The sequence below is a fragment of the Nilaparvata lugens genome, chromosome X (genome assembly GCF_014356525.2).
Source record: "Nilaparvata lugens isolate BPH chromosome X, ASM1435652v1, whole genome shotgun sequence".
Taxonomy (NCBI): domain Eukaryota; kingdom Metazoa; phylum Arthropoda; class Insecta; order Hemiptera; family Delphacidae; genus Nilaparvata; species Nilaparvata lugens.
Genome location: NC_052518.1, coordinates 3,665,811 through 3,690,990, shown reverse-complemented (window position 1 = coordinate 3,690,990; position 25,180 = coordinate 3,665,811). Strand labels below are relative to the sequence as shown.

At 31.9% G+C, this 25,180-nt stretch overlaps 1 protein-coding gene across 1 annotated transcript in view; it reads left to right on the top strand.

Annotated features, from left to right (window-relative positions):
• Positions 1 to 25,180, top strand: part of LOC111055638 (acetyl-CoA carboxylase) — a 155,191-nt gene that overhangs the window by 23,939 nt on the left and 106,072 nt on the right. Inside the window, 1 exon segment of the mRNA XM_039441418.1 lies at positions 2,973 to 3,111. Within this exon segment, the coding sequence (XP_039297352.1) occupies positions 2,973 to 3,111 (139 nt within the window).

Here is a 25,180-nt window from a genome sequence, read left to right as displayed (position 1 = left end):
TACTTCAAGTTTCCATATTGTTTTTATTAATTTTAAAGAGTTATATTTATTTTGAAAAATGGTGTACACAAACCAATTTTACATCAAATTACTCACAAAAGTATCAAGTTTATGATGATGTATGATAAGTGTTCTATGTGCCCTCTTTTTGAGGTCGACATCTAGACGTCTAGACGACATCTAGACGGTAGCCAAATTCATCCAAGACTGTTCGCAAGATGTCTTCTCAGACGCTACAGTCCATCTGCATCAGTTATCCTGGTTTTTAGCTCCTCAATATCAAGTGCTAAGGGAGGAACATAAACACGATCTTTAACATTGTTCCTCCCTGAGATCGTGTTCCTCAGTTACAAACAGTTCAGTACAGTTCCTCAGTTCAGTACAGTTTACAAACATAATTTGACATATAATCTGACGTAATCAGATTCATCCCAGACTGTTCGCAACATATCTTCTCGGACGCTACAGTCCATCTGCATCAGTTATCCTGGTTTTTAGCTCCTCAATATCAAGTGCTATGGGAGGAATATAAACACGATCTCAGGGTGGAACAATAAAGATCATCTTTATGTTCCTCCCTTAGCACTTGATATTGAGGAGCTAAAAACCAGGATAACTGATGCAGATGGACTGCAACGTCTGAGAAGACATCTTGCGAACAGTCTTGGATCAATTTGATTATGTCAGATTATATGTCATCAAATTATGTTTGTAAACTGTATTTTGAATAGAAAAAATTAATTTTGATTTGGCTACCGTCTAGATGTCGTCCGAGCCTCAAAAGAAGGGCACATAGAACACTTATCATATATCATCATAACCTTGATACTTCTTTGAGTAATTTGATGTAAAATTGGTTTGTGTGCACCATTTTACAAAATAAATATAACTGTTTGAAATTGGGTCATTTGTTTTTTTTTGAAACACCCGATACATTGAGTGTCTTGAATAAAGAGATCGATTGATTATAGCTCGTAGTATGCTTCAGTACATTTTGGTGACCATCTAACCTGCTCAGCACTTCAAGATAAAATATCATAAAGCTGGATTTTCACAAATCAGTAACAGTAAAAGAGACCGGCAGAATGAAAATATAATTTCCATGAGTTATGATTGGACTGTTCCCACTCAGCACGGCTGAGCGAGTATGAATAGTCCCATTAGAACTGATGGGAATAATATTCTCACTGCACCGGTCACTTTCACTGTCACTGACATGACGGGAATCGACCTCTCACTTATATCGTCATTCATTGATTATGATAATAGTAATTAGTCATAGTAAATGATTGATTATGATGAATGAATGAAGAAGTTTTATTCTCAAAAAAAAAACTTGTTACAAACACTTGAAATGTAAATTATAAAATAATTTTATAGAATTGTAGTTCCTCATCTAGAAACGAGTCTGTGTGTGAGGAGGGTATATTGATACATTGTAAAATGAAATAAAATTATAATAGATCATCGAAATACTTGAAAATATTTATTTGTTTAATTTTATTGCATTTCATCCACTTCTGCAGGGTAGAACATCTGATAAAATCTACAGAGTGACTGATAAGTCACTTGCTATTTTTATACTGCTATAATTCCTTTATTTATTTATACCAATTTGTTTAGAATGTTCATGAGGAGCCCTAAGAAATCACTGCATCAAGGATCTCGTGGCTTCCATGGTTTAAAACTGAGATCTTTCTTAAGAATCATTGCAAAAGAGTAACGTGAAAGACCACCTTCCGAGATCCTTGCAGTGATTTCTTAGGGCTCCTCATGAACATTTCACGAACTCTGTAAACATTCTCTGCTGTCCTTGACGTTGATGGTCTTCCTGATCGTCTTGCATCTGCGACACTCCCTGTTGTTAGTAATTTGGAATGGAAATTTTCAACAGTTTTTGCATCCAGTGTTGCATGGATCCCTCGTTCAGCCCTCCACAACCTTTGTACTCGCACCACAGATCCCCAGACCTCATAACGAGCTGCTATTTTGGCTCGTTCTTCCACAGTCAAGAGAGGAGGCATTACTAAACTTAAATAAATGAAAATTGGTGTTAAACAAAACCTCAAGGAGTGCTCTATCTAACAAATGTAGTTCTAACCAAATTGGTTCATAAATGAAGAAATTATAGCAGTGTAATAATAGGGAGTGACTTATCAGACACCCTATATATCTATTCATATAAATAAATGAACACATAATCGAGTTGCTTGTAAGACAATAAATTTATACTCATCTATTGCCAAATTTGAACGTATTTGGTTGAGTAGATTTGTAGTTCTGTCGATTATGAATGAGTGAGTGAGTGAATGAGTCTGTGCCATTTCGATTTTATTTTCAACAGTCATACTAAATCACAAAGAAACTGGCAGTTCACGTCTATCAAATTATATAACTCTACACCTGACCACTTGAAAGTACTCACATGCACCCAATTTAAAAAAAATATTGAAAGCCGTGTTAATTAATGAATGTTTGTAAACCTTACATGACTATTCTGGAATAGATTGGAATCGTTTTATGTAGTTCATATTTTATTGTATAATACTGACACTGATCTTAATGTTTTTGTATTTGTTTTGACAAATGATTGAGTGAGTGAGTGAATGAATCTGTGCCATTTCGATTTTATATTCAACAGGCATACTATATCACAAAGAAACTGGCACTTCACGTCTATCAAATTATTGATACTCAGTGTTTTTGTATTTGTTTTCACAAATGAATGAGTAAGTGAGTGAATGAAAAGTCATTACTCAATGACTTTGAGTCAATTAATAAATAAAGTACCCTAAAGTCAATTAAAAATTGACGAAGTCCATGTATTCATGTGAATATTTTATGACCAATAAAATTATATTCTATTCTATTATTGTAGACTATGAATACATGGCAGCTACTAATTAATTGACAGATGCTAGGATGCTCCTCCACTTGACTTTCACTTTTGAAGTTATAATTTCAATTTACAGGACATGAGGAGTTCGAACGCCGCGGGGGAGATTCCTTCCCAACCGAAAATGGGCCACTTCAAGTCAACTCGGGTCTCGGAAGTAAGAACAACTCTTACAACAACATGTTTGGACTGGCCGAGCGCAGGAAGAGATTACGGTATGTAACAATTCATTCTATGTCCTGAATGGGATTGATATCTCCATTCATATCTACCGTAAGGCTAACTTCACACGTATTCGGTTTCATTCGGTTCGGTTCGTTTTCGGTTCGGTTCGGTTCGTTACCGAAAACGAATGAGGCTTTCATACATGTCAGGTTTTAATTCGTACGGTTCTAATTAGGTATTTTCTTCTCAAACACAGCTGTGTTTGGATTTTCACAGTTCATACTGGTATATTTAAATATAACAGCTGGTGTTAATTGTAAGATGTTATTTCTTGAACAATAAAATTTTAAAGTTAATTGAAAATTGTGAATTATTTTAATAGTTTCTTTTTGATTATGTTCATTTTGGATGTTCAGAGAGATTATTTTTTTAATTGAAAATGTGTTCCTTGTTTTGACACATGGTATATAAACTTCATCTCTTCTCTCCATTGATGAAATCATGTGATATTCGTGGAAAAATACAAAAAAAATTCTCCCTGAGTTTTAATTTATATCTTTCATATTTTTTTAGCAAACTATTCATTGAGAAAACAATGTTCCTGTGACTAACAGAAATGAATATTGACCATATGATTTTGACTTGGAAAATTTTGAAATAGATAATCACGATATCAGGCTAAAATAAAAACTAAAAAGGCAAGCGTGTGTAAAAGACTTTGTTTTTTTCCTGTTTCCCTAGCAACGAATTCGAATATGAAGGAACCTATTCGTGTCGAGGGGTCGTTCGGTGCTATGCAGTTGCTATTCGGTACCGAATTCAAACCGAATCATCGTTTCACACTTATCGGAATTTGCCGAAAACGAAACGAACCGAACCAAACCGAAAGTGTGTGAAAGTAGCCTCTCGCTAGCAACGAATTGAAACCTGATGGAATTTATTAGAGTCAAGTGGGCGTTCGGTTCTATGCGGTTTCTATTCGGTACCGAATTCAAACCGAATTACCGTTTCACACTTATCGGAATTTGCCGAAAACGAAACGTACCGAATGAGTGTGAAACTAGCCTAACTGGCGAAACTTTGAAATTCCCTGTCCAGAAACTACCCACATTAACTGCATTCATATCTTCTATACTAGCGAACTTTAAAATTCCCTGTCCAGAAACTACCCATGTTAGCTGTATTTTTAAAATGTATTTGGCAAATACTATCTCACGTAGTCTTAACGCTACCTTAATAACATCCTTGAATTTTAATATTATTTTTCCCCTATAAATGTGACATAGAAGTGAAGGAAGTGCATCCTATTGAAACAATTATTAAATAAAGATAATATCAAATATTTTTCAAATAATATAAAATATAAATTTTAACATGATAAACAATTGGAGCGAGAATATTACTGGTATACAATTTCAATCATAGGAAATAGTACTCTTTTGAAGTGTCAAAATGACTTATGAGTCATTTCAATTTCAGTAATTTCTTGTTGAATGAATTCATTTTGACACTTGAAAATGGCATAAGTACTTGAAACTATAGTGAGGTCCACGTTATATGGCAGTGAAGAAAGATAGCAGAAGAACGTTGCCGATCCTCTGTCTTGTCAATGCCTTATATAGCTGATATAGGTTTATTGATGTAATATTAACTGTTCATTCTCGTTTAAAATTATCAATCATATTTTATTAAACAAGAAATTATATTTTTCAATTATTTCATAATGAGTTATCATAATTGAGATGAAATATTTTGTTAATTAATCATTAATTCTACATTGTTAAAAGACGATCTGGCAACAGAGCAACGCGAGAAAGAGATAGCGCTATCCGCTTTGTTGAATGACAGACAAGGATAGCAATACCATTGCTAATAAAACACTGCCATTATAACGTGGACCTCACTATATCGAACTTTGAAATTTCCTGTCTAGAAACTTCCCATAGTTGCACTTTTTAAATTTATTTGGCAATTACTGTCTCACCTAGCCCTGACGCTTCCCTTATAACACCCTTGAATTTTGTTATTATTCATTTCTCTATAAACGTGACATAGAAGTGAAAGAAATCCATCCTATAGAAACAATTAATAAATAAAGATAATATAATGTTGCTGGTGATATCTGTCCATAATGAAAACACAGGGATTTTGTCGAATAAGTGATATTTTTAACAAAATCCTAGTGTTTTCATAATATAAAATATTTTTAAAATCATATAAATATAAATTTTGAAATAATAAACAATTTCAGCAAGAATATTATAACATTTCAATTATTTTTAGGAAATAGTGCTTTATTCGAAGTGTCAAAATGACTTATAAGTCATCTGAATTTCAGTCATTCCATGTTAAATGAATTCATTTTGTCACTTGAAAATGGCATAAGTACTCAAAACGAGTCGTGTTTATATAAGAATATAACAAATGTATGCTAGCAATTCCCTATGATTAAACATTCAAGTATCCCTTTTTAAATACTTTATTATACAATTTTAATAAACGAGAGTTCACACAAAGATGAAATGAAGTATATCTAGATACGGTTTTAGAAATTATTATAGTGCATAATCTATAAATTGAAATAGAAATCTCAGTAGGCCTACCCTTTTCAAAATTGATTATTTTTATTTATATTCAACAGTAGCCCTAAAGAAAAAAAAGACAATTTGATGCATAATCTATTTATGACGTGCCCGCTCATCCTAGCGATGTAGATGGTTCATTTGAAATGAAATGAGAATAAAATGATCTAATACAAATATTAGAAAAGGCAACAATAAATTAGAAGTTAGGCTAAAATTTCAGAAAATCAAACAGTGCGTTAGCTCCGGTTGATATTACAAATTCCAGTAGAAAGACTATAATTTTTTGGGAATGTTTCAGAATGTTTCATTTTTCACATCTATGTAGAGGAAGGACTTGATCGAAGAAAGCATAACCGGAAGACTATACAATTGATTGGAACCCCAATTCTAATGTTCAATTATTCTACTCCCTATACGTAGACTTGATTCGATTGAATATTGAATGATGAACTAGAATGGGTATTGAGAATTGATTCATTTCCAAGCAGTTACTTGAATTTAGTTTTCCAAGCAGTTACTAGAATTTAGCTTTCAACAAGTTTTGAAAAAATTCCGAAAATCAAATCTTATTACTAACTACCAGGTAAACCGTTCTCTGCTAGGGTATAATTAAAGTTGACAAACTGAAAACTTGACCTACTGAAATCTTGATGAATTTAAAGCAGGCCTTTAACCATCCTCGGTAAATTAAGAATCTCTATGCAAAATTTCAAGCTAATCAGTTGAGTAGTTTAGACGTATTTGTGAATTTCCTATCCCCTACTTGTATAGTCCGTTTCAGCATCACTAATTAAATTTATTACTAATAAGCGGTAATTACTATTTACTCATATACTTAATTAAATCATTAATATACTATTAATTACATAATTAATCCATATTACTTCAAATAATATGATTACCATAAAATAATACTAGACTAAACTATGTGCAAAGAGCCGCTCCATTTGTGGATTCACTCGTAAATCAACGCCCTGTATTCATTGTCTAATAATAAATAATTGACAGCATAAAATTTACATTCTTTACAACATGTAAATCAGAAACCGGGAATCCTAAATATTTTAATTCTTTCAAATTGTGCTTCTAAGTGAACATGCGAATGCCCTGTATTCATTGTCAATTGATAAATAATTCATACAAACTGATAAAGTAATTTATTCAAGAATAATATTTATTCTGTTGATAGTTTCAACGCCCACTGTCACATGTTTGACTTGGGCGCTTTAGGAGAGCTGCAGAAAACTTCAAATAAACAAAATTTTAGAGTTTGGACGATTCTATAGTTGTCTAATATCATCTCAGGAACAAATTGATCCATTCTATACAGGGTTGATAAGTTATTAGGGTGATACTGTACTTGAGTCTCTTATGCTCAAAAATCATTATACAATTCTAACAACATATTTTTAAAATATTGGAATATTTTTAATTCATCACTCTATAATTGAATAAAAACACACATATATTGTCAAATTCTACACAGTTTTATTCGGTACACGACCATGGTTTCGTGACCACACCGGTCACATTTTCAAGTTGACTGACAATGAGTGACAATGACTCAGTCGAATTTTCATCACTCTATATTGCATGCTTGATTCTGAAATGAAGTTGTTGGTCAGTAAATTTTTTTCTGTTGGTGTTCAACATCGGTGTTTCTGTTGTTAGTTGAAAATAAATGTAGCCTACCAATCAAAAACCTCTCAGATTTTTGTCAATAAATCATTTATCTATTAATAAAATTATCAAAATGATCTATGATGATAGATATCATAATCTGAAAGAGGAAAACTGAGCTTAGCTTTCACTATTCCTCTTTCAAATTTTTATGTTAATGAAGTCTAAAAGGTTATGTGTACGTATGTATTTTCTCACATTTATTCTGAGTTTCTTGTTCGTATGACTTCTTCCTCCTGGCTTCACAATATTCTAATTGATTAATAAATACAAAGAAATCATGCAGTAAGATTCGTATAACTTGTAACAGTTGAGAAGATAGACAATCATTTCATTTATTCATAGAAAATAGATACAATGCAGGTAAAAACAACAGGAATTTGCCAAAACGGCTTTAAACCTTAATTTTATCATGTTCCATTAGCTGCTAACAAATATGTGTGAATTATGTAGGTATGCTCAACAAAAATAGTTTCGAATCATTTTTATTCAATTTTGTGTTTTGTACCATTACTAGAAAAAACCATGTTCTCTATTAGGTTATTATAATAGTTATTGCATTTAATTTCGTATCAATTTCAATTGATTAGCTTCAATTTTCCGGCAGTAGATTAACCCTACAGAGACACACTTACTTTATGCTAACACAGTAGACACACTGGAGTGTTGAACACCCCAATTTAATTTTGCTTGTTTCTTTGAAAAATATAGAGAAAAAAGTCTTTAGCCCATACTTCATCATTTCTCAATCATTTTTGTTCCAAGTGCATACAGAAATCGAAAGTAAAGCACTGCTTATCAATATTTATACTAATTTTAGAAGTACGTATGTATGTTCCGCCTGAGTGTTGGAGCTCCTAATCTGGTTTGAAGGAATGGCTTGATCATTGCCAATGACAACTTCATCAAAAACTCACGTCTCTTCATTTTATTGTTTTGAACCTCAAGTTGTAGAGAATCATAGCATTTATTCTAATCTGATCCATCATCCCATACCACATTCGTACTGGTCAATACAAGTAAATCTTTGTAAAAAAGTATTTTATAAAAGTCCTACGTGAAAGACACTCTGGGGTGTTAGACACCCCAAACGAAGAACAAGATGAGCTGGTGACCTTGTAGAATGCTACTACTGACTGCAAGTGGTGGAGAGCAGTTGACAATGCTTCAAACCTAATTTAGACTGGGCACAAATTCCCATCTAATAAATAAATAATAAATAAATAAATAGATTTTATTGTCGTAGACCAATATAGGTAATTGACAAAGTCATAGTAATACAATATTACAAAATAATAGAGTCAAAGCAATAGTCACAAAGTATAATAAATTACATCAAGTAGAATCGAAGAACTCTGTCAAACAATAGAAAGGTCTTAAAACCAGCCACTCAAAAAGTAATTTTTTAAAAATAATAATATTTTCACAACATTTCATATCCAATGGCAACTTATTGTACATTCTCAAGCCTATGCTGTCATAGTGTTTCATGCTTATGACAAGACGTTGATATGGAATATCAATGAGGTCTTTTTTCCTGGTGTTATAAGCATGAATATTGGATCTTTTATTCAAGCTATGGAGATTCTTTCTAGTGTGCATGATTACTTGAAATATATAGAGGTTTATGACAGTCAATATTTTTGTTTTTTTGAAAAGAGGTCGACAGTGATCTAGATACCCTGCACCGGTCAATATTCTAATAGCCTTTTTCTGCAAAAGCAAGACCTTATTGATGTGACAGCTGTTTCCATATACTAAAATTCCGTATGAAATTATGCTTTGGAAAAAAGCAAAATATGAGTTTCTGAGGTATTTTTCTGGTACAAGATTCTTCAACTGCCTTAACAGATAGATAACCCTAGATAACCTAGCAGAAACGAAATTTATGTGGGGTTCCCAGGTCAACCTGTAATCAAACATTAAGCCCAAAAACTCTAAACTATTGTTATTGTTGTGTGTATAGTCCCTGAGACCAAATGTCATAAGCTGAGTTTTATCCTCGTTTAGTTTAAAGCCATTCGCTGTGAACCACTTGGAAGCCTCCGCCAAGTTCTCCGCCAAATATCTGTTTGATATTGTCAACTACAGAACAGAAAAAAAATCCCTGGGGTGTGAAACACCCCAGTGTGTCTCTTTAGGGTTAATAAAAGTTCGTATAAAAATTTGACCCATGATCGATTCCTTGATCTTTCATGTTTATAGAACTATAATGTATTCTTGTATGTTATAATATTCATTGTGCATAGGTAATTTTTCTTTGATCAATTACCCTATTAGAATAAGAGTCATCTGTTAAAATCTTAATATGAAGACATATGTTTTGATGAATTTTACATTTTTATGAATACGCCAGAACTCTTTCTATTTATAAAATTGAGCGATAAAGTCTTGATGAATTCTGTAAGTCAAGGCTGTGAAGGTCACGTGATGACCTCTGATTACATCGCATGTATTTGACTATGGACCGTGAAGTTGGCCAGCACATTCTCAATTCATACAATTGAAATAAAAGTTTACTATCTATTATTTTCGATAAAAAATTCAGTAAAATTTTTAAATACACATTGACGTCAATTATAGCTTTAACATTAGCAGTCGTATTTCACTTCAACGATTAGATTGGGCATTGTCATCTACGAGCTTATTTATTATTCCTAATTTTTTTCTTCGTATTTCATATCATTCCTCATAATTTATAGAAATAGAAATATAAATAGAAATATATTTATTAGCCGATAAATACTTAAAATAGTACAGTGGGCCATGTCACATATAAACATCTCAATATAAAAAATACAGGTTACAACATACCTATAAACATCAATCAATAATTATAACATAACAATTCTCGTAATTATATAAATATATCAGTCAGGTTGGAAGAAATTATTTATAATATCACAAGGGAGATCAAAGAACTCTCCAACACTGTACAGTGGGTTCTCTAAAAGCATCCTTTTCACTTTTGTTTTGAAAACAGATATACTCAGATTCCTGGAACACAGCGGTAATCTATTGAAAGCTCTTATTGATAGAACGTCAGATTGACACTGCAACTTTCTCAATCTTACATAGGGAACATCCAAATAATTACTCTGTCTAGTGTCGTGCCTATGCATTTCTGATCTACACTTCAAAGTATGCAACTCATTTTTTACTTTTATCAGAAAAATGTATTTCAGCTTGATTTATTTCATTAATAATATATTTCAATTATTTATCAATTCTTGATCACTAACTACATAACCACAACAATGTTGTAAGAAAGTTGAGTTGCTATTGGCAGAATCATGAGAGCCACTACTGAGCCCTGAATTGAATGGATGTAAATGCAAACCATTGACTAGATGTGAATTAAAAAAAAACATCCGTTTGAGTGAGAAATTATGCATTATGCCTTGACTCTTTCTATATTAAATTCTTTTATCAAATGAACGCCTGAGACCCCAACTGTACGGGCGTCTCAGACTCACTGAATTTTTTCGCTCGTTAGCCAGGTGCATTTCTCTTATGGGGTGAAATATACGAGCGACGCTCCCCATAAGCGGCTATGCATTTTCTGAAGACTCTCGAAATAAATTCAGCGCTTAAGATGTCCCTGTAGGGTTCTAATTATTACTTATAACAAGTACAGAGTATCATGTACAAAAAAGTAAATAGTATCTTATTTTCTTTTCTTCAGTACAATGAAATATAAATATTCGATTCTTTGTCAATTAATATATTTGTGCTCTCAAATCCAAGAAGTATTAAAAAATCAACCTAGATTAATTTCAATGAATATTTTTCCTTTCATTTACAAAGAGTCTGTATAGATAGAATCTAAATGACATTGATTCATTCCAATCCTGATCTAATTCAAGCCCTAACTCAATGCTCTATCATAGTGGTAATCTAGACGAAATTAAAGTTATCAAAAAGAATTTTCTTCTTACTCAATATTGTTGGTAATATTGAATAATTTGTGTAATTGAAGAATTTTGAAGTGACACATAACCTCTTGCTACATTTGGACTGTTGTAAAAATTATAATTGGAACCGTTTTGGGCTTATAAGCCTGTGGTACTTTTCTGTAAGTTGTGTAATTCTGAATGATTGAATAAATGAATAATTATTTAATTTAATTTTAATATATCATGGCAATTTAAACTTTTTATTTCATTTAATATTTTCAATCATTTATCGTTAGATTTACTTATGTTGCATTATAAACACTGTTGAAAGTACTAAAATCACTTCATGTATCAAATGATACATGATATGCCACTTATTCACAATGTCAGAAAATCCATTTTACAAAATATAATCATCTTGTCTAATTATATCAAAAGATAATTCATCTTGAAATGGATAATAGATTTTATATTGGATATTTGATTAAATTCTTGAGTTTCTGATTAAAAAGTTGTGCACTTCTGGTTCTACTTTTTGAATAATAAAGATGTTAAAAATTTTACAACTAATTCAACAATTTAGATTAACAAACAAATACAGAAACTAATTATTAATAAACGAATATCCAAAGTTGATATTGGTGTTAATTTCCATCTGTAGCCAAATACAGAAAATATTGTTTTCTTCAATGATGCATCGATTTTTATTCAATTATTGATTGATCATAGTTTTGTTATCAAAATGTTCTACTTTTATTTGGTGTGATTTTCATTTCTAGTTTTTTTTTGTTCCTTTTCATTGAGCAAGATTTGCGCTAAAGCACTTGTACTAGTTTGCTCAAACCTTCCGATCAAGGTAAACAAGTTCTCATTTTTTTCAAGTCACATGTCATAGAAAAGTAATCATTTCTCAAATTAGGCGAGATGAAACTTGCCATGTCATTGATGAGGGAACTTTGAACTTATTATATAACAAAGTTATGAGTGGTTGCAAATTTCATCTGACCGAAGAAATCATAATAAAATTGACCTTGATCATTTCGGTTTTTCTTCTTATTGCGTTGTACTTGATCTCCTATCGTAATACTTATCCTACCAGTTCTATCAGTCAACATTTTCAATGAGGTTTCATAATTTATCTGTTGTTCGATGAAATAATAGCTGCATAACGTAATTATTCAGAGATAGCTGTTAGGACAATGCACGTCACAAAATAATCCAATTGCCAAAACCGGTTGTAGATTCGTATAAATTTGAACCACACGATTTTTAGTCATTAGGAATCGTTTTAAGATGATTATTGTTGGATCATTATTTAAATCCTACATGATATTTGCAAATGCTCTTATGAACTGAGGAAAGTGCTACTATTTAAAGATCTGAAAAAATAGACTGCTTATTCTGAGATTGGAAAAATCACAATGTATTTTCCCTCCTTGTACAGAGGACAGAAATAATGAAATTCATTATTATCAATTGGTCTAAAATTTATCACACGTTATTTTGTGTGGTGTATGCATTTACTCTACAATTATGGAATAAATCAACTCTAAAAGTTCCTATTGGGAAATAAATGGAGAAAATTAAATTGATTATAGAACAATTCAATACTAGAAATTATTTTAGATTATGGAGAAATATAATTATATGATTGCCTGGAATTAATAGAAACTCTAAATTGATTATAAAGATTTAAAAGAATTTTATAAAATCTAAATACCGTAAATTAATTTAAATCGTATTTATTCTTTGATTGTTCTTATTTCATTAATTCTTTCTTTGACGTTTTTTACAAAACTTTGTGTTTTATAGCAATAAAGCAGTATTGATTGATTGATTGATTGATATAATAGGAAATGAAAGAGATCGAATTTACATAAATAATGAAGTAATAAAATAAAACGGAACCTTCAGTGATTTAATTATAAAATAATTGTACGGTTAGTTTTTTGTAAATTGTAGCAGTGAGCTTAAAAACAAAGAGAAAGTGTATAGGCCCAATTCTCACTTCCGCTTTTTCACTTTACTTACGTTGTATAATCTTATGGCCTTGACTGTATACGTTGTAGGTGAACAATTCTCACTTGTTGGTATCAAAGCCGCTTCATCTCATCTCTTAGATCTTATGTAAAATAAGAATGGATGAAAAAATACTGGAAAATATAATTATTTTTAGTCAATGCTACTCCAATAATTATTTATCATCAGTGATATTCGGATTGAAAAGTAATTAGTTAACTGGTTATTTTAGTCAATTTTGATTAGTGAATATTGATAATTGAAAAATTATAATGCCATTAATTAGTTATTTTTTCTTATTATTCTACTAATTATTCACAAGCTCAGAAATATTATAAAATTCAAAGTTTCTTCCTAGGTTGACAAGCATCTTCAAAATATAATTCCTCTACAATTTAGAAGAAATAATATTTGTCAATTGGAAAATTGTCTCGTCTTTGTTTACCGAAATTACAGGTAGACAGCGTGAGGTAAACACATTTTTGTGGGTAGGCTGTTGATATGGAACCGGGCGTCCTACATATGATGTAGTAGCTTCCTAGGCCACGTTAGGCCTACCTTGTGTGAAGCTGAGGAGGTCATCCTTAGGAAGACATTGTCGTTTTTACCCAAGTTCGTTTCAACAATTCAATACCGATTGTATAACATTTTCGGCGCGTATTTTTTTCATTTGAATTGACATCTTCATCTTCCTTTAAATACACTCCTAAATAGACACTCTCTTTTCTTTTTAGGGGTACTGAAATTATTAAAACAAAATAAAAGTTCAAAGTTATCAAGTACCCTTTCAAATTATCACAACTAGTTTCACCTCTTCAAGAGCCATTTTCAAGTGTAAATCTTTTGCAGAATCAATGACAGTCACTGTAGATGTTATACTGTGTCAAATAGCATGCGGTTTCCACAAAAACATAGGTTGTAGACCCAGTTTTCGCAGGCATATTTTGAAATTGGGAATTTTTCAAGAATAAATTTCAAATGCTGAGCTTTTTTAGGACGGCTAAACTCAACTACGGCTTTTTTCCTTTATAATTTCTGATAACTATTATCAATGATTATAAATCCCAATCATAATAAGACTCAAGTAGCTTAGTGGAGTAGACGATTTGAAATAATCATACATCTTATTTCATCGTTGTTAATTAGTTTTAAAATATCAAAATTTAAAATTGTTAGTTTAGTCATTAGTTTTGAAGTGTAAATTGGACTTTTTAAAGTGAAAAGTGAAATCTAACCTCATTCTTTTTTGAAACTTTCATTTGTAAAAATTTGGGACAAGACAGTTTTGGGTTATGCCTGTTGTCCTCTCCCAGTCATATTTTAATTATGATTTGTGATTGTGAATAAAAAATAAATGAATGAATTATTATAATAATTATACATTATGCATTATCCATTAATGGGGCTGATTAATTCATATTCAAATAGATGTCATTAAAATTAGAACATGTTAGATTGTAACAGAATTCGATAAAGATAAAAATATATTTTTTGAAATCAACACGAATTGCGTTTGAGTAAAATTTTTCGCAGAGTTTCCTTGAAGATTGCGATGTTCAATCCACAGTTAATCAATTTGTAATTACTTGGAATTTCTAATGAGCATAGTTCACTCTGCTCCACAATTTTTATACAACACTGCAGTTTATGGGTTGTGGTCCTTATAGTCATCCAATAGTTTGTGGGTTGTAGTACTATAATATAGTATAGTAATCACTGAACGTTAGTAATGCCTAGTTTATTTTGATTTACATTTTCTACTATGATATCCAAGTTATCGACTCAAGCTTGGATAATAATAAGGATGACTTATAAGAGGCCTACAGTTTACAGTGGGTTCCGAACCATAGAACAATTCTTTTGTTAGAATTAAATAAACATTCTCAAGTACCCTCTTTCATATGTTTTATTAATAATATTATTGAATTAATGAAACATGCAAAACTAACATATATGTTTTATTTGAGAATTTTATTTCATTCTAACAAAACAATTGTTCTATAGTTTGAAACCCACTATAAAATGTAGGCCTATTAAGCGTGAAATAAAAATTTTCAAGCATCCTTTTATAGGAATTTAATTTGTTGATTTCCTATGTTGAAATTGATTAAATGAAGCTAGATAAACAAACTATGCCGGTTGAAAACATCACAGGTTGCAATCATATGATTCGCCACACTTTTCTATATGTTTTATTAATTTGAGTATTGAATTATTGAAACATGCAAAAAGGGCACTTGAGAATTTTTATTTTATTCTATCAATATTATTGTAGTAGCCCCCTATGAGGGAAAGTAAACGATATATTATCATTGGATATAACGGCACAGCTAATAGTTTATTCAACTCCGTATGAAATTGATGAACGACTTGCATTGTCCCAAAAATCAAAATTAATACATGGTTATGATGGGATATAAAAATAAATAATATATTGTTATTGTAGATAACCGCACAGGTAATAGTTTATTCAACTCCGTATGAAATTGATGAACGACTTGCATTGTGCCAAAAATCAAAATTAATACATGGTTATGATGGGATATAAAAATGAATAATAATATATTGTTACTAGCCGTCAGGCTCGCTTCGCGCGCCATATCCGTCTTGCCAGGGAGCTCCGCCCCCTGGACCCCCGACTGGATCGGCCAAGGATGAGATCAGCAGGCTCGCTTCGCTCGCCTGCATTTTTCATTTGAGCATTTTTTTTATCATATGTTAGGACGATCCAGTCGGGGGTCCAGACTGAACGTCTGGCTAAACGGATATGGCGAACAAAGCGAAGTAATATAATATTCCCAGGAATAGCTCTGATTGAAGTAGCAGTACCCAATCAATTTTTCCGCGATAAATGCATTTCAATCTTCAACTTGGTGCCAACCTAACAAAGTCAACTCAACTTAATGCCAACCTGACAAAATTATTAATTTAGTTACCAGTTAACAACTATTTCGAAGAGGTACTCTCTCTAGATTATAGTTCTATATTAACATATGGTATGGACATTTTTCAATTATAATTAAGAGATTGGAATAAGAAGAATATACATGCTAAAAGAGGAACTTTAAACCCTTAAAAACCACCTTTAGAGTTGAAATATTGCCAAAAGATTTCTTAGTGTGCCTCTAAAGGGCCAACTGAACATATCTACCAAATTTGAACGTTTTTGGTCCGGTAGATTTTTAGTTCTGCGAGTGAGTGAGTGAGTCAGTCAGTGAGTGAGTGAGTGCCATTTCGCTTTATATATATAGGATTGTAGATAACCGCACAGCTAATAGTTTATTCAACTCCGTATGAAATTGATGAACGACTTGCATTGTACCAAAAATCAGAATTAATACATGGTTATGATGGGATATCAAATATGTGTCATAATGATAATGATGAGATATGAAATATGAATCATAATGATAATGATTGATTGATTGATTGAGTACTTTATTTATGTAGATTACAATATATACTGGCTTATACACTTATATACAATAGCTTACAATACAGCAAAAATTATAGATGAATTTACATAATATAGACTAAGAAAATAATTATTGAACTGTATATGATATGAAAAAGCAATTTGTAATATAATAACTATAGATAATAATCATATTGTTATGCATCTACATAAATTGGCGGAGCTTTGGACATATCAATGTCCATTCTTCGGAAAGAATATTAAAAATATCCTCCCCACTAACTCTCTACCAAAGAGATATGATGTGATATAAAATATGAATCATAATGATAATGATGAGATATAAAATATGAATCATAATGATAATGTAATGACAGGCGATATGACGTGACTAGAACTTGACAGCGTGCGGCTGGTGTGAGGTAGCCGAGTTGCAGGCTGCAGTTGTAAGTCGTATCATGATGATAATGATAGTATGAGCTTGTAGATGAGGTGGGGAGACAGGTGAAATCCTCGAAACCTGTGACTAGCCGTCGGACAGTCTTGGTTGTGGTATTGTGTCGTCCACTACTCTTGCGCGTGTGTGTATGTGTATATGTGACGGTGTCATCAATTCTGTACGAGTTTTAGTTTTCAAATAGCAACCACGTAACGGGAGTCGGTCTGTAACTGAATCGTGACTATTCGAATATTTACAACATCGTTATTTTTCTTGGCAGCCGTGTTTATGTGAAAAATTTCTCCCATAGTACTTGAGAATTAGTGGAATGTTTTGTTTTGAAGCGCCACTACTTATTTGACATGCAAAATGTCTCTTACCTAGTTTCTTAACCGATTGAAAACATTTCAATTTTCTATCGCTGATCGTTTTGTAAAATTATAGTCCTAAAAAATCAATTTATTTGATAACACACATTTTTAAAATCTATTATTACTAAAATCCTTAAACTATGTTATACAATAATAAATTATTGACAAAAATCGCTTGAATTATAATACTCCAATTTGTACTTTTCATGTTAATCAAAATAAGCACCACTTAAAAACCACTACTAAATTTAAAAAAATTGAAGCATCACCTTGTTGTTAAGTGCTTTTACAACCTATTCACGATTATAACATGGAGTGATTCCATTAGTATTAGATTTTGAACATTTTCATGTTCTATGGTGATTTATGATCACGACCGTTTTGCTATGATAGTGTGAAAGACCATTATACATTTTTATGAAAACTTTCAAATTCGGTGATTACGAATCCAGGCTATAATAAAAACAAACATTAGTTTTAGAAGTTTTCAGTCGGTTTATCCAATTAATTTAAATAATTTAATTTGTAGCTGAAGGTACCTTTTGAATATTTTCATGTTCTATGGTGATTTATGATCACGACCGTTTTGCTATGATAGTGTGAAAGACCATTATACGTTTTTATTAAAACTTTCAAATTCGGTGATTACGAATCCAGGCTATAATAAAAACAAACATTAGTTTTAGAAGTTTTCAGTCGATTTATCCAATTAATTTAACTAATTTAATTTGTAGCTGAAGGTACCTACTAATCTTCGGATTAGAGTTGTTATTGAGAGATTCCACACTTTCAACTGTCCCTTTGAAATATTTATTTAAGGAATAATGAATTTGAGTAAAACTTACTCAAGTTGGCCCCACCATGAATAAGATTTTATACATTGTAATAAGAAGGTGTACTACAAGTTGCTTCATCTAGTTGCTTCATCAAGTTGCTTTATCCATCAAGTTTTACCAACTTTTGCCTCAAATAGTATGTAATAAAAGTCCAAGTATATTGAGAATTATACTAAGAATATCATTGACAAATATTATTATTCGCCTCATCTTAACCAAATTCCAAAGTAGCTTTTTATCTATCAGAGATTATGTTATTCAACATAGAATTATTGACTACAGAGTATTTTTTGTCAACGATATTACAGGGAAAAAGAATTGTTTGCAGAACAATTTCAACATTTATAAGTTGACAGTTGGTCGAATCTGTTTCCATCTCTCGATAGTTGAACTCCTTGACATCGTATTTCTAACTAGAATAATAATTAATTCATTTTTTCCTCCAGCCATGACGTATTTTCCAATCGTGAATGAGCTGATCCTGATTTCCATATTTTTTGTAGAACTCATGAAGCTCAAAACATAGTAAAGAAAATGTGAGAAAAAATGAAAACTATATGAAGATGGAAAATTAATTTACAGGTTTTATTTATATCAAACACTCCATGAATTGGGCTTATTTTACATGGAGTGAAAGTGATATTTCCTGAATATTCATTTGTGTAGTGAGTAGGCTAATTTATTCAAGCCACACAGGTTCTTCTTTTATTCTAATTCGCTACGATTGGAGCCAGGATCTACTACAGGAAACTAATAAAATTTTTATAAAATTATAAATATTAGTTTAGCTGTATATTAAATAAATATTTGTTTGGCTATGTGAAATATTCAAATCACAATTTATCAAGGCAAAGTTATGAATAGTTGGTGTTATCCTTAGATTTGAGCAGTATTCATAAATAATATTTGAAAAATAAATTTAATGCCAGGAAATTATCACCATTACATGAAATAAATGTATTAAAATGTTCATTCTAAACGTATTTATTTCTGTTGGTTTTCACTAGCTATGTTGCTATCAACGCGTGACCTTTAAATGCTAACTGAAAACAGAATATTGATTCAAGTGTAGGAAGTGATTTTTTTCCTATCCTGTCTGAGAAATATAAAACTATCCGAATTGACATTGCTCTCTGTTTTATTCTGCAATACGAATCTCCATTTTCTATCTAGAAGGAAATACTATTCATATTACACTGTATAAATTGGCCTGATAACGTTATACGTTAATCATTGATGATTAACCACAAACTCATTAATGCATAAATCTTCTAGGAAAGATTAGTTTCGACCAGTTAGATTAAGACCAATCTTTCATTCAAAAATTATTCATACGAATTGAGAAATCAATCGATATGAATTCAGTTTACATGAATTGTAAATCAATCGATATGAATTCACTTATTTGTTCAGTTTACATGAATTGTATGATTCCACCTTTATTCCTTTCAATAAAATATGCTAGTCCGTAAACATTGTAATACATTTTCTTAGTAGAACCAACTATCATGTAGTGATTACTTGATATGATATTCGCCTGGTAGGAAGGAATCTAGGAGATGAAGGTCGGTAGATAAGATGGGCAAATTATCAAGTACAGTAATGACTAATTACTTAATAATTACATGTGTAATAACAAGCGGCTACCTGGTCCTCTTCTCATTACACTGTATACAACACATACGAGTATCACAACACATTTTCATTTCAATGGTCATAACGGTTTTAGATTTAGTGTAGACCTTGCGACTCGTCTAACATCGACATACAACTTTCTGTTATCGAACCATGTTGACACAATAATCCCATCTCTATTCTTGTTTAATTTACTTACAATACCGGATAGACCTACTTGGAACATGAGCCTCAGGCAATGCTATATCGTCTCTGCATGACAAGTGAAAAAAAGAAATTTTATCATTGAAATACGGGGACTACAACCAATCATATTTGTCAATCATCTTTGGGAAACGTGAATTGTGAATGTTTATTTTGTTATTCGTACTGATTTTTCTTGACGAAAATAAATGTTGATTATTTAAAAAGATAATGAAACATAAACGTACAACTCTATGAATTCGCTTACTTGTCATTAAATGATCAGCCTAGCTATGGATATTGTTTGATTCATATAGATATCAGAAGGCAAGTTTTCCTTCTCCGTTTCAAATGCAAGTATTGAATGACATTCCCATCATTTGTCTGCCAAATCCGTTACAAATTTAATTGCTGATCATTTCATTTGCAAGTATGTTAGGCCTATAGTATAGTTGTGGCAAAACGTATCTTCCAAGCTTTCTATCGGATCACCAGGTATATTAATTTCATTTTATATTCTACTTCTCTCCAAGACCAATTGGTTTATTATTTTTGGGGTTTACAGTGGATTTAACGGGTTTATAGCTTATCATTTTCACAAATATAATTTTAATGTTGAAAATGTACACCGTATATCGAAAAACAGACGACAAAATGAAATATTGTAGTGTCAATTGCTGTTCTTCTTAGGCCTATACCAGCTTAAATAATAGCTATTGTTCTCGAACTTTAGTGCTAAATTGAGAAGAGATTGAAGCAATTTTAATTCAATTTTGTTATTTTAAAATTCTTTGTAAAGCGTTCATGAGATTATATTATTTATTAATTTTTTTTCTCAAAAAAGCTCAAATCGGGAGAGAAAAACTGAAGATACCTTGTACTATTTCAGGTATATATAATTGCCTAATGATGGCTCATTAGGTACTCATGGTTTAAATAAAATGGGGTGAATAGATATCAACGTTATATTCATTTCTTTCTAAAGTCATAAAGTCACAGTGATTTTTATATCAAACTGATTACTGGATTCATAAAATTTAATTCACTTCCTTTATACGCAGCTCTCAGCAACAGTTGATATCTCTTGAAATCTTTTATTGCAATCGTTATTGCTCTACTGCCTTGAAATATAATATTAATTGCTCAACTTTTTATTACTCAAATTTTAAATTTGAGAAAGTAAATTCCGTGGGTTGATTAATTTGATCGAAAACTTGTACCCTGATTACATAGAAACTCCAACTAACTCACTTCAATTTTCAAAGAATCAGATTTTCAGCGTCTCTATCGGCATGACATTGAATTAGAGCGTTCCAGTTTGAGTTTTGTTTTGCATTGGCTTTTCATGATACATTTACTACAATTCAGCATAGACTTTTTCAACATTATCTGGCTCAGTAACAGGCTAAACGATAACCTAGAGATCGGCCACCTTGGTCATACATGCATGTCATTCAAGAACTGGTCAGTCATCTTTGCCTTTCATGCTAGAAATTGTCTTTAAATTATCACTCATTGAGTAATTACAGAAGCGTTACTCCTCTGGGCGATCATATCGTGTTGTACCAGTCGACGAAATATTACGTTTGCAACATCACTGTCCAATATAATATAGAATTTCAATGGTGTTTGAATACACACCAAACTAGTTCGTCACGAGCCATCTTACAAAATGTTGAGTTGCGATTTTCCAACTGACAATTCTAGTCGAGTTATTACGAAACGAGGAGCAAACTTGTTCCCCGTCAAGTCAAGTGGGCAGAGGGCAATCTCAATCTACCCGCTGTACTCTATCTTGACCAAGGTTATGTCCTCACTGAATCGATTAGTCGCCGTAATACAGTGGATTGTCATGAAGAAGATAGCTCGCGGTATATCACCTATAATCATAGAAACTCACTGTAGTCAACCGCACGAAAATAGTCCGATGGAAATTGAATAGAATAGAATATCTTTATTAGCCTCAATAAAGACCTCTCACCCAGCACCATTAGACGTTGGCAATTCGTCAGGTGTATTATAAAAATATTAATTAATCCCCTTTTATAATCAGCTGTTGGCAACGTTGAGCAACTGTTATTTGGCAACGTTGCACTTATCTTTTCCAATTTCCATCAGACTATTTTCACGTGGTTGATTATAGTATCCTTTGTCTTATATGTATCTTGTATTTTGGCGAAAATGAATGTACCAAAGAAAATAAAACTTGGAAAATTGCACTTGAAATTTGTAAAATCTAAAGACATTAAAAATATTCTCATTTCTAGTGCTCTAGTGCTAATCAACTGTGGACAACGTTGATTGAATATTATTTGGCAAAGTTTCACTCATCTGTTTCAATTTCCATCGGACTATTTTCGAGCGGTTGATTATTTTCATTTATAATCAGCTGTGGACAAGGTTGAGCAATTGTTATTTGGCAAAGTTTCACTCATCTGTTTCAATTTCCATCGGACTATTTTCATGTGGTTGATTATAGTATCCTTATTATATTTTTATAAACACTGTGTTCAAAACACAGCTAATTTTGGCGATAGTAACACATTTCCATGTAGCCCTATTAAAATAGTCAATAGGACATAATTATAACATTCATTCCCATAAAATAATCCGCTTTAGGGTGAACGTATGGAACAGTCGGTATAGACATAGAGAAACAATAGCATAAGTAGATATCCCATGGTATAGGGCTTTTATGTCGCATCTTTTACTGTTATCTCAAGCCTATAGTCCACGTATTTCTTTCCCGTGAAGCTTTATGACGCTGGTAGTCTCTCATATTGTGCCGTTCATACACTCTTACCCGGTCAAAACAGTAAAAATCGACAGTAATCGGCTTGAGATAACAGTAATAGTTGCGACATAAACGCCCTATACCATGGGATATCTACTTACGCTATTGTTTCTCTATGGTATAGACAACACTCCGTCTTTCGGAGACGATAATCCGTCGGTCCCGATTACCTAAAAAGTAGTCGTCATCTCTCATCATCATCCCTCTCACTCATTACCCATGCACAAGTCTAAGCTCATGTGGGCATCACCCTCACCTTTGTTTGACTACTTAAAAAACTGTCAATGAAGTCTTATTTGCAATGAGAGGCAACAATATCTAGATTTAAATAAGAACTGCCTAATATGTACTATATCTAACATTTTAAATAATTGTTTCCTATCAAGAATAGGAGGGAGGCGGCTCAACGCTCATGATACATGATGTGGAAGATTCAAAGCTTACTCCCTTCAAAATTCATTGAAAATAATGACATTTGCGAATAATTACCTTGTTTACAATGTGAGTCTATCATTAGAAAATAAATTGGAAGTTTTCTTTGATTTCAAGGTCGTTGAGTTACCAATGCCTGTTCACACACTTTTTATCCTAGAAAGAAATTCAATTAGTGGACACCCAAGCTTTAAAATCTTTTTCCATTTCCTGCAGTAGGAAAATCAACTCAACCAAATGAGACAGTGACACTATTGTACTACAAGATTTGAACTAATAATAATCGCTTAAATCAATAAACGTTCAGAACTTTAGCAACTTGGAAAAAAAACACCGGACATTGTCCTTCCCAGCAAGGATAACAGCATCACGTATCAGGTGTTCCAACAGCTGTCATCAATTCATTAAAATACAGCATAATATTCGTTCATTCATACTGGTAGTATACTGGTCAGATTATGATTAATTTGCAGTTTGTGTAGACTACAATCCATTCACCTATATCTTCATTTTCCCGTTCAATACATTCCAACAATCTAGAACAACCATGAATCTCCGTAAGTCCAATGAAATAAACAATCGTTTAGTTCTCAATGTCCAATCGTTTTAGTTCTCAATGTTCTACACTCTAGAATACAAAACTTATTGGTTCTCGAATTGTTACTTCCAACTCCCAACTCTCTATTGAGTACACATTTTTTGAAAAATCAGAATTTTTACTTTCAACTATACAACTATAGTAATTTTTTACTTTAGTAGGTAGGATACATAGTAGCTTTTTCACGCCAAACAAAATAAACCATTGAATGATTCAGAATGATGACGACAAATCGACAAATATCTTGAATTATCGGTACCCAAATTTACGAAATTTTACTTTCAACTATAGTATTTTTTTTTACTTTAGTAGGATACATAGTAGTTTTTTCACGCCAAACAAAATAAACCATCGATTCAGAATGATGATGACAAATCGACAAATATCTTGAATTACCGGTACCCAAATTTACGAAATATAGAGAAAGAGCTTCCTAGCTATTTGTTAGTACAGTGGAACCTCGATTTAGCACATCTAAAGGGACCACTCTAAAAATGTACTATTTCGAGGTCTACTCGAGGTGTACTATATCGAGGTTGAAAGCTATATGGACGTTTCAAGGGACTGCAGAGAAAATGTATTACAACGGGGAACGTACTGTAACGAGGTGTATTATATCGAGGTTTCAGTGTATTTGTAGTGCTAATGTTGATGTTGTGGAACTTTTCCATAATTGAATAGACTTATAACGTTGTCAAAAATCCACTTTAATTAAATAAAAATTGAAAATTGATATTTTACAGGAGCATGCTTTCATGTGTGCTCACACATCATCAGCTGTAAGTTACAGTAAAGTTACAGGAAGTAGAAAGATTCCAACTTAACAAAAACAAAAGCAAGAGCTACTTGATCATTCTGACTAATTATTATTCCTATTTTTGATTTATGATTTTAATTTTAATTCTAATTTATATTCTTAATTCTAACAAAATTATTAGAAATTATATGATTTCGGCCTACTTAAAGTGGATCCATTTAATTAAAGTGGATTTTTGACAACGTTCTAAGTCTATTCAATTCAGTGTATTTGTTTAAGCTTTTTATCAAAGTTTGTGGCTGTCTTTTCAGGTCAACCATAATATTCTAAAAAATAGCAAATCGTAGTTGGTGTAATAATTATAGAGAAAAGGTAGTTTAAGAAGCATACGCTATCTTTCTCTATGGTATAGGCTAATGCGTAGTTGGTAGGATATTGAGAGGGACCCTCGTAAGCTTTTTATCAAAATTTGTGGCTGT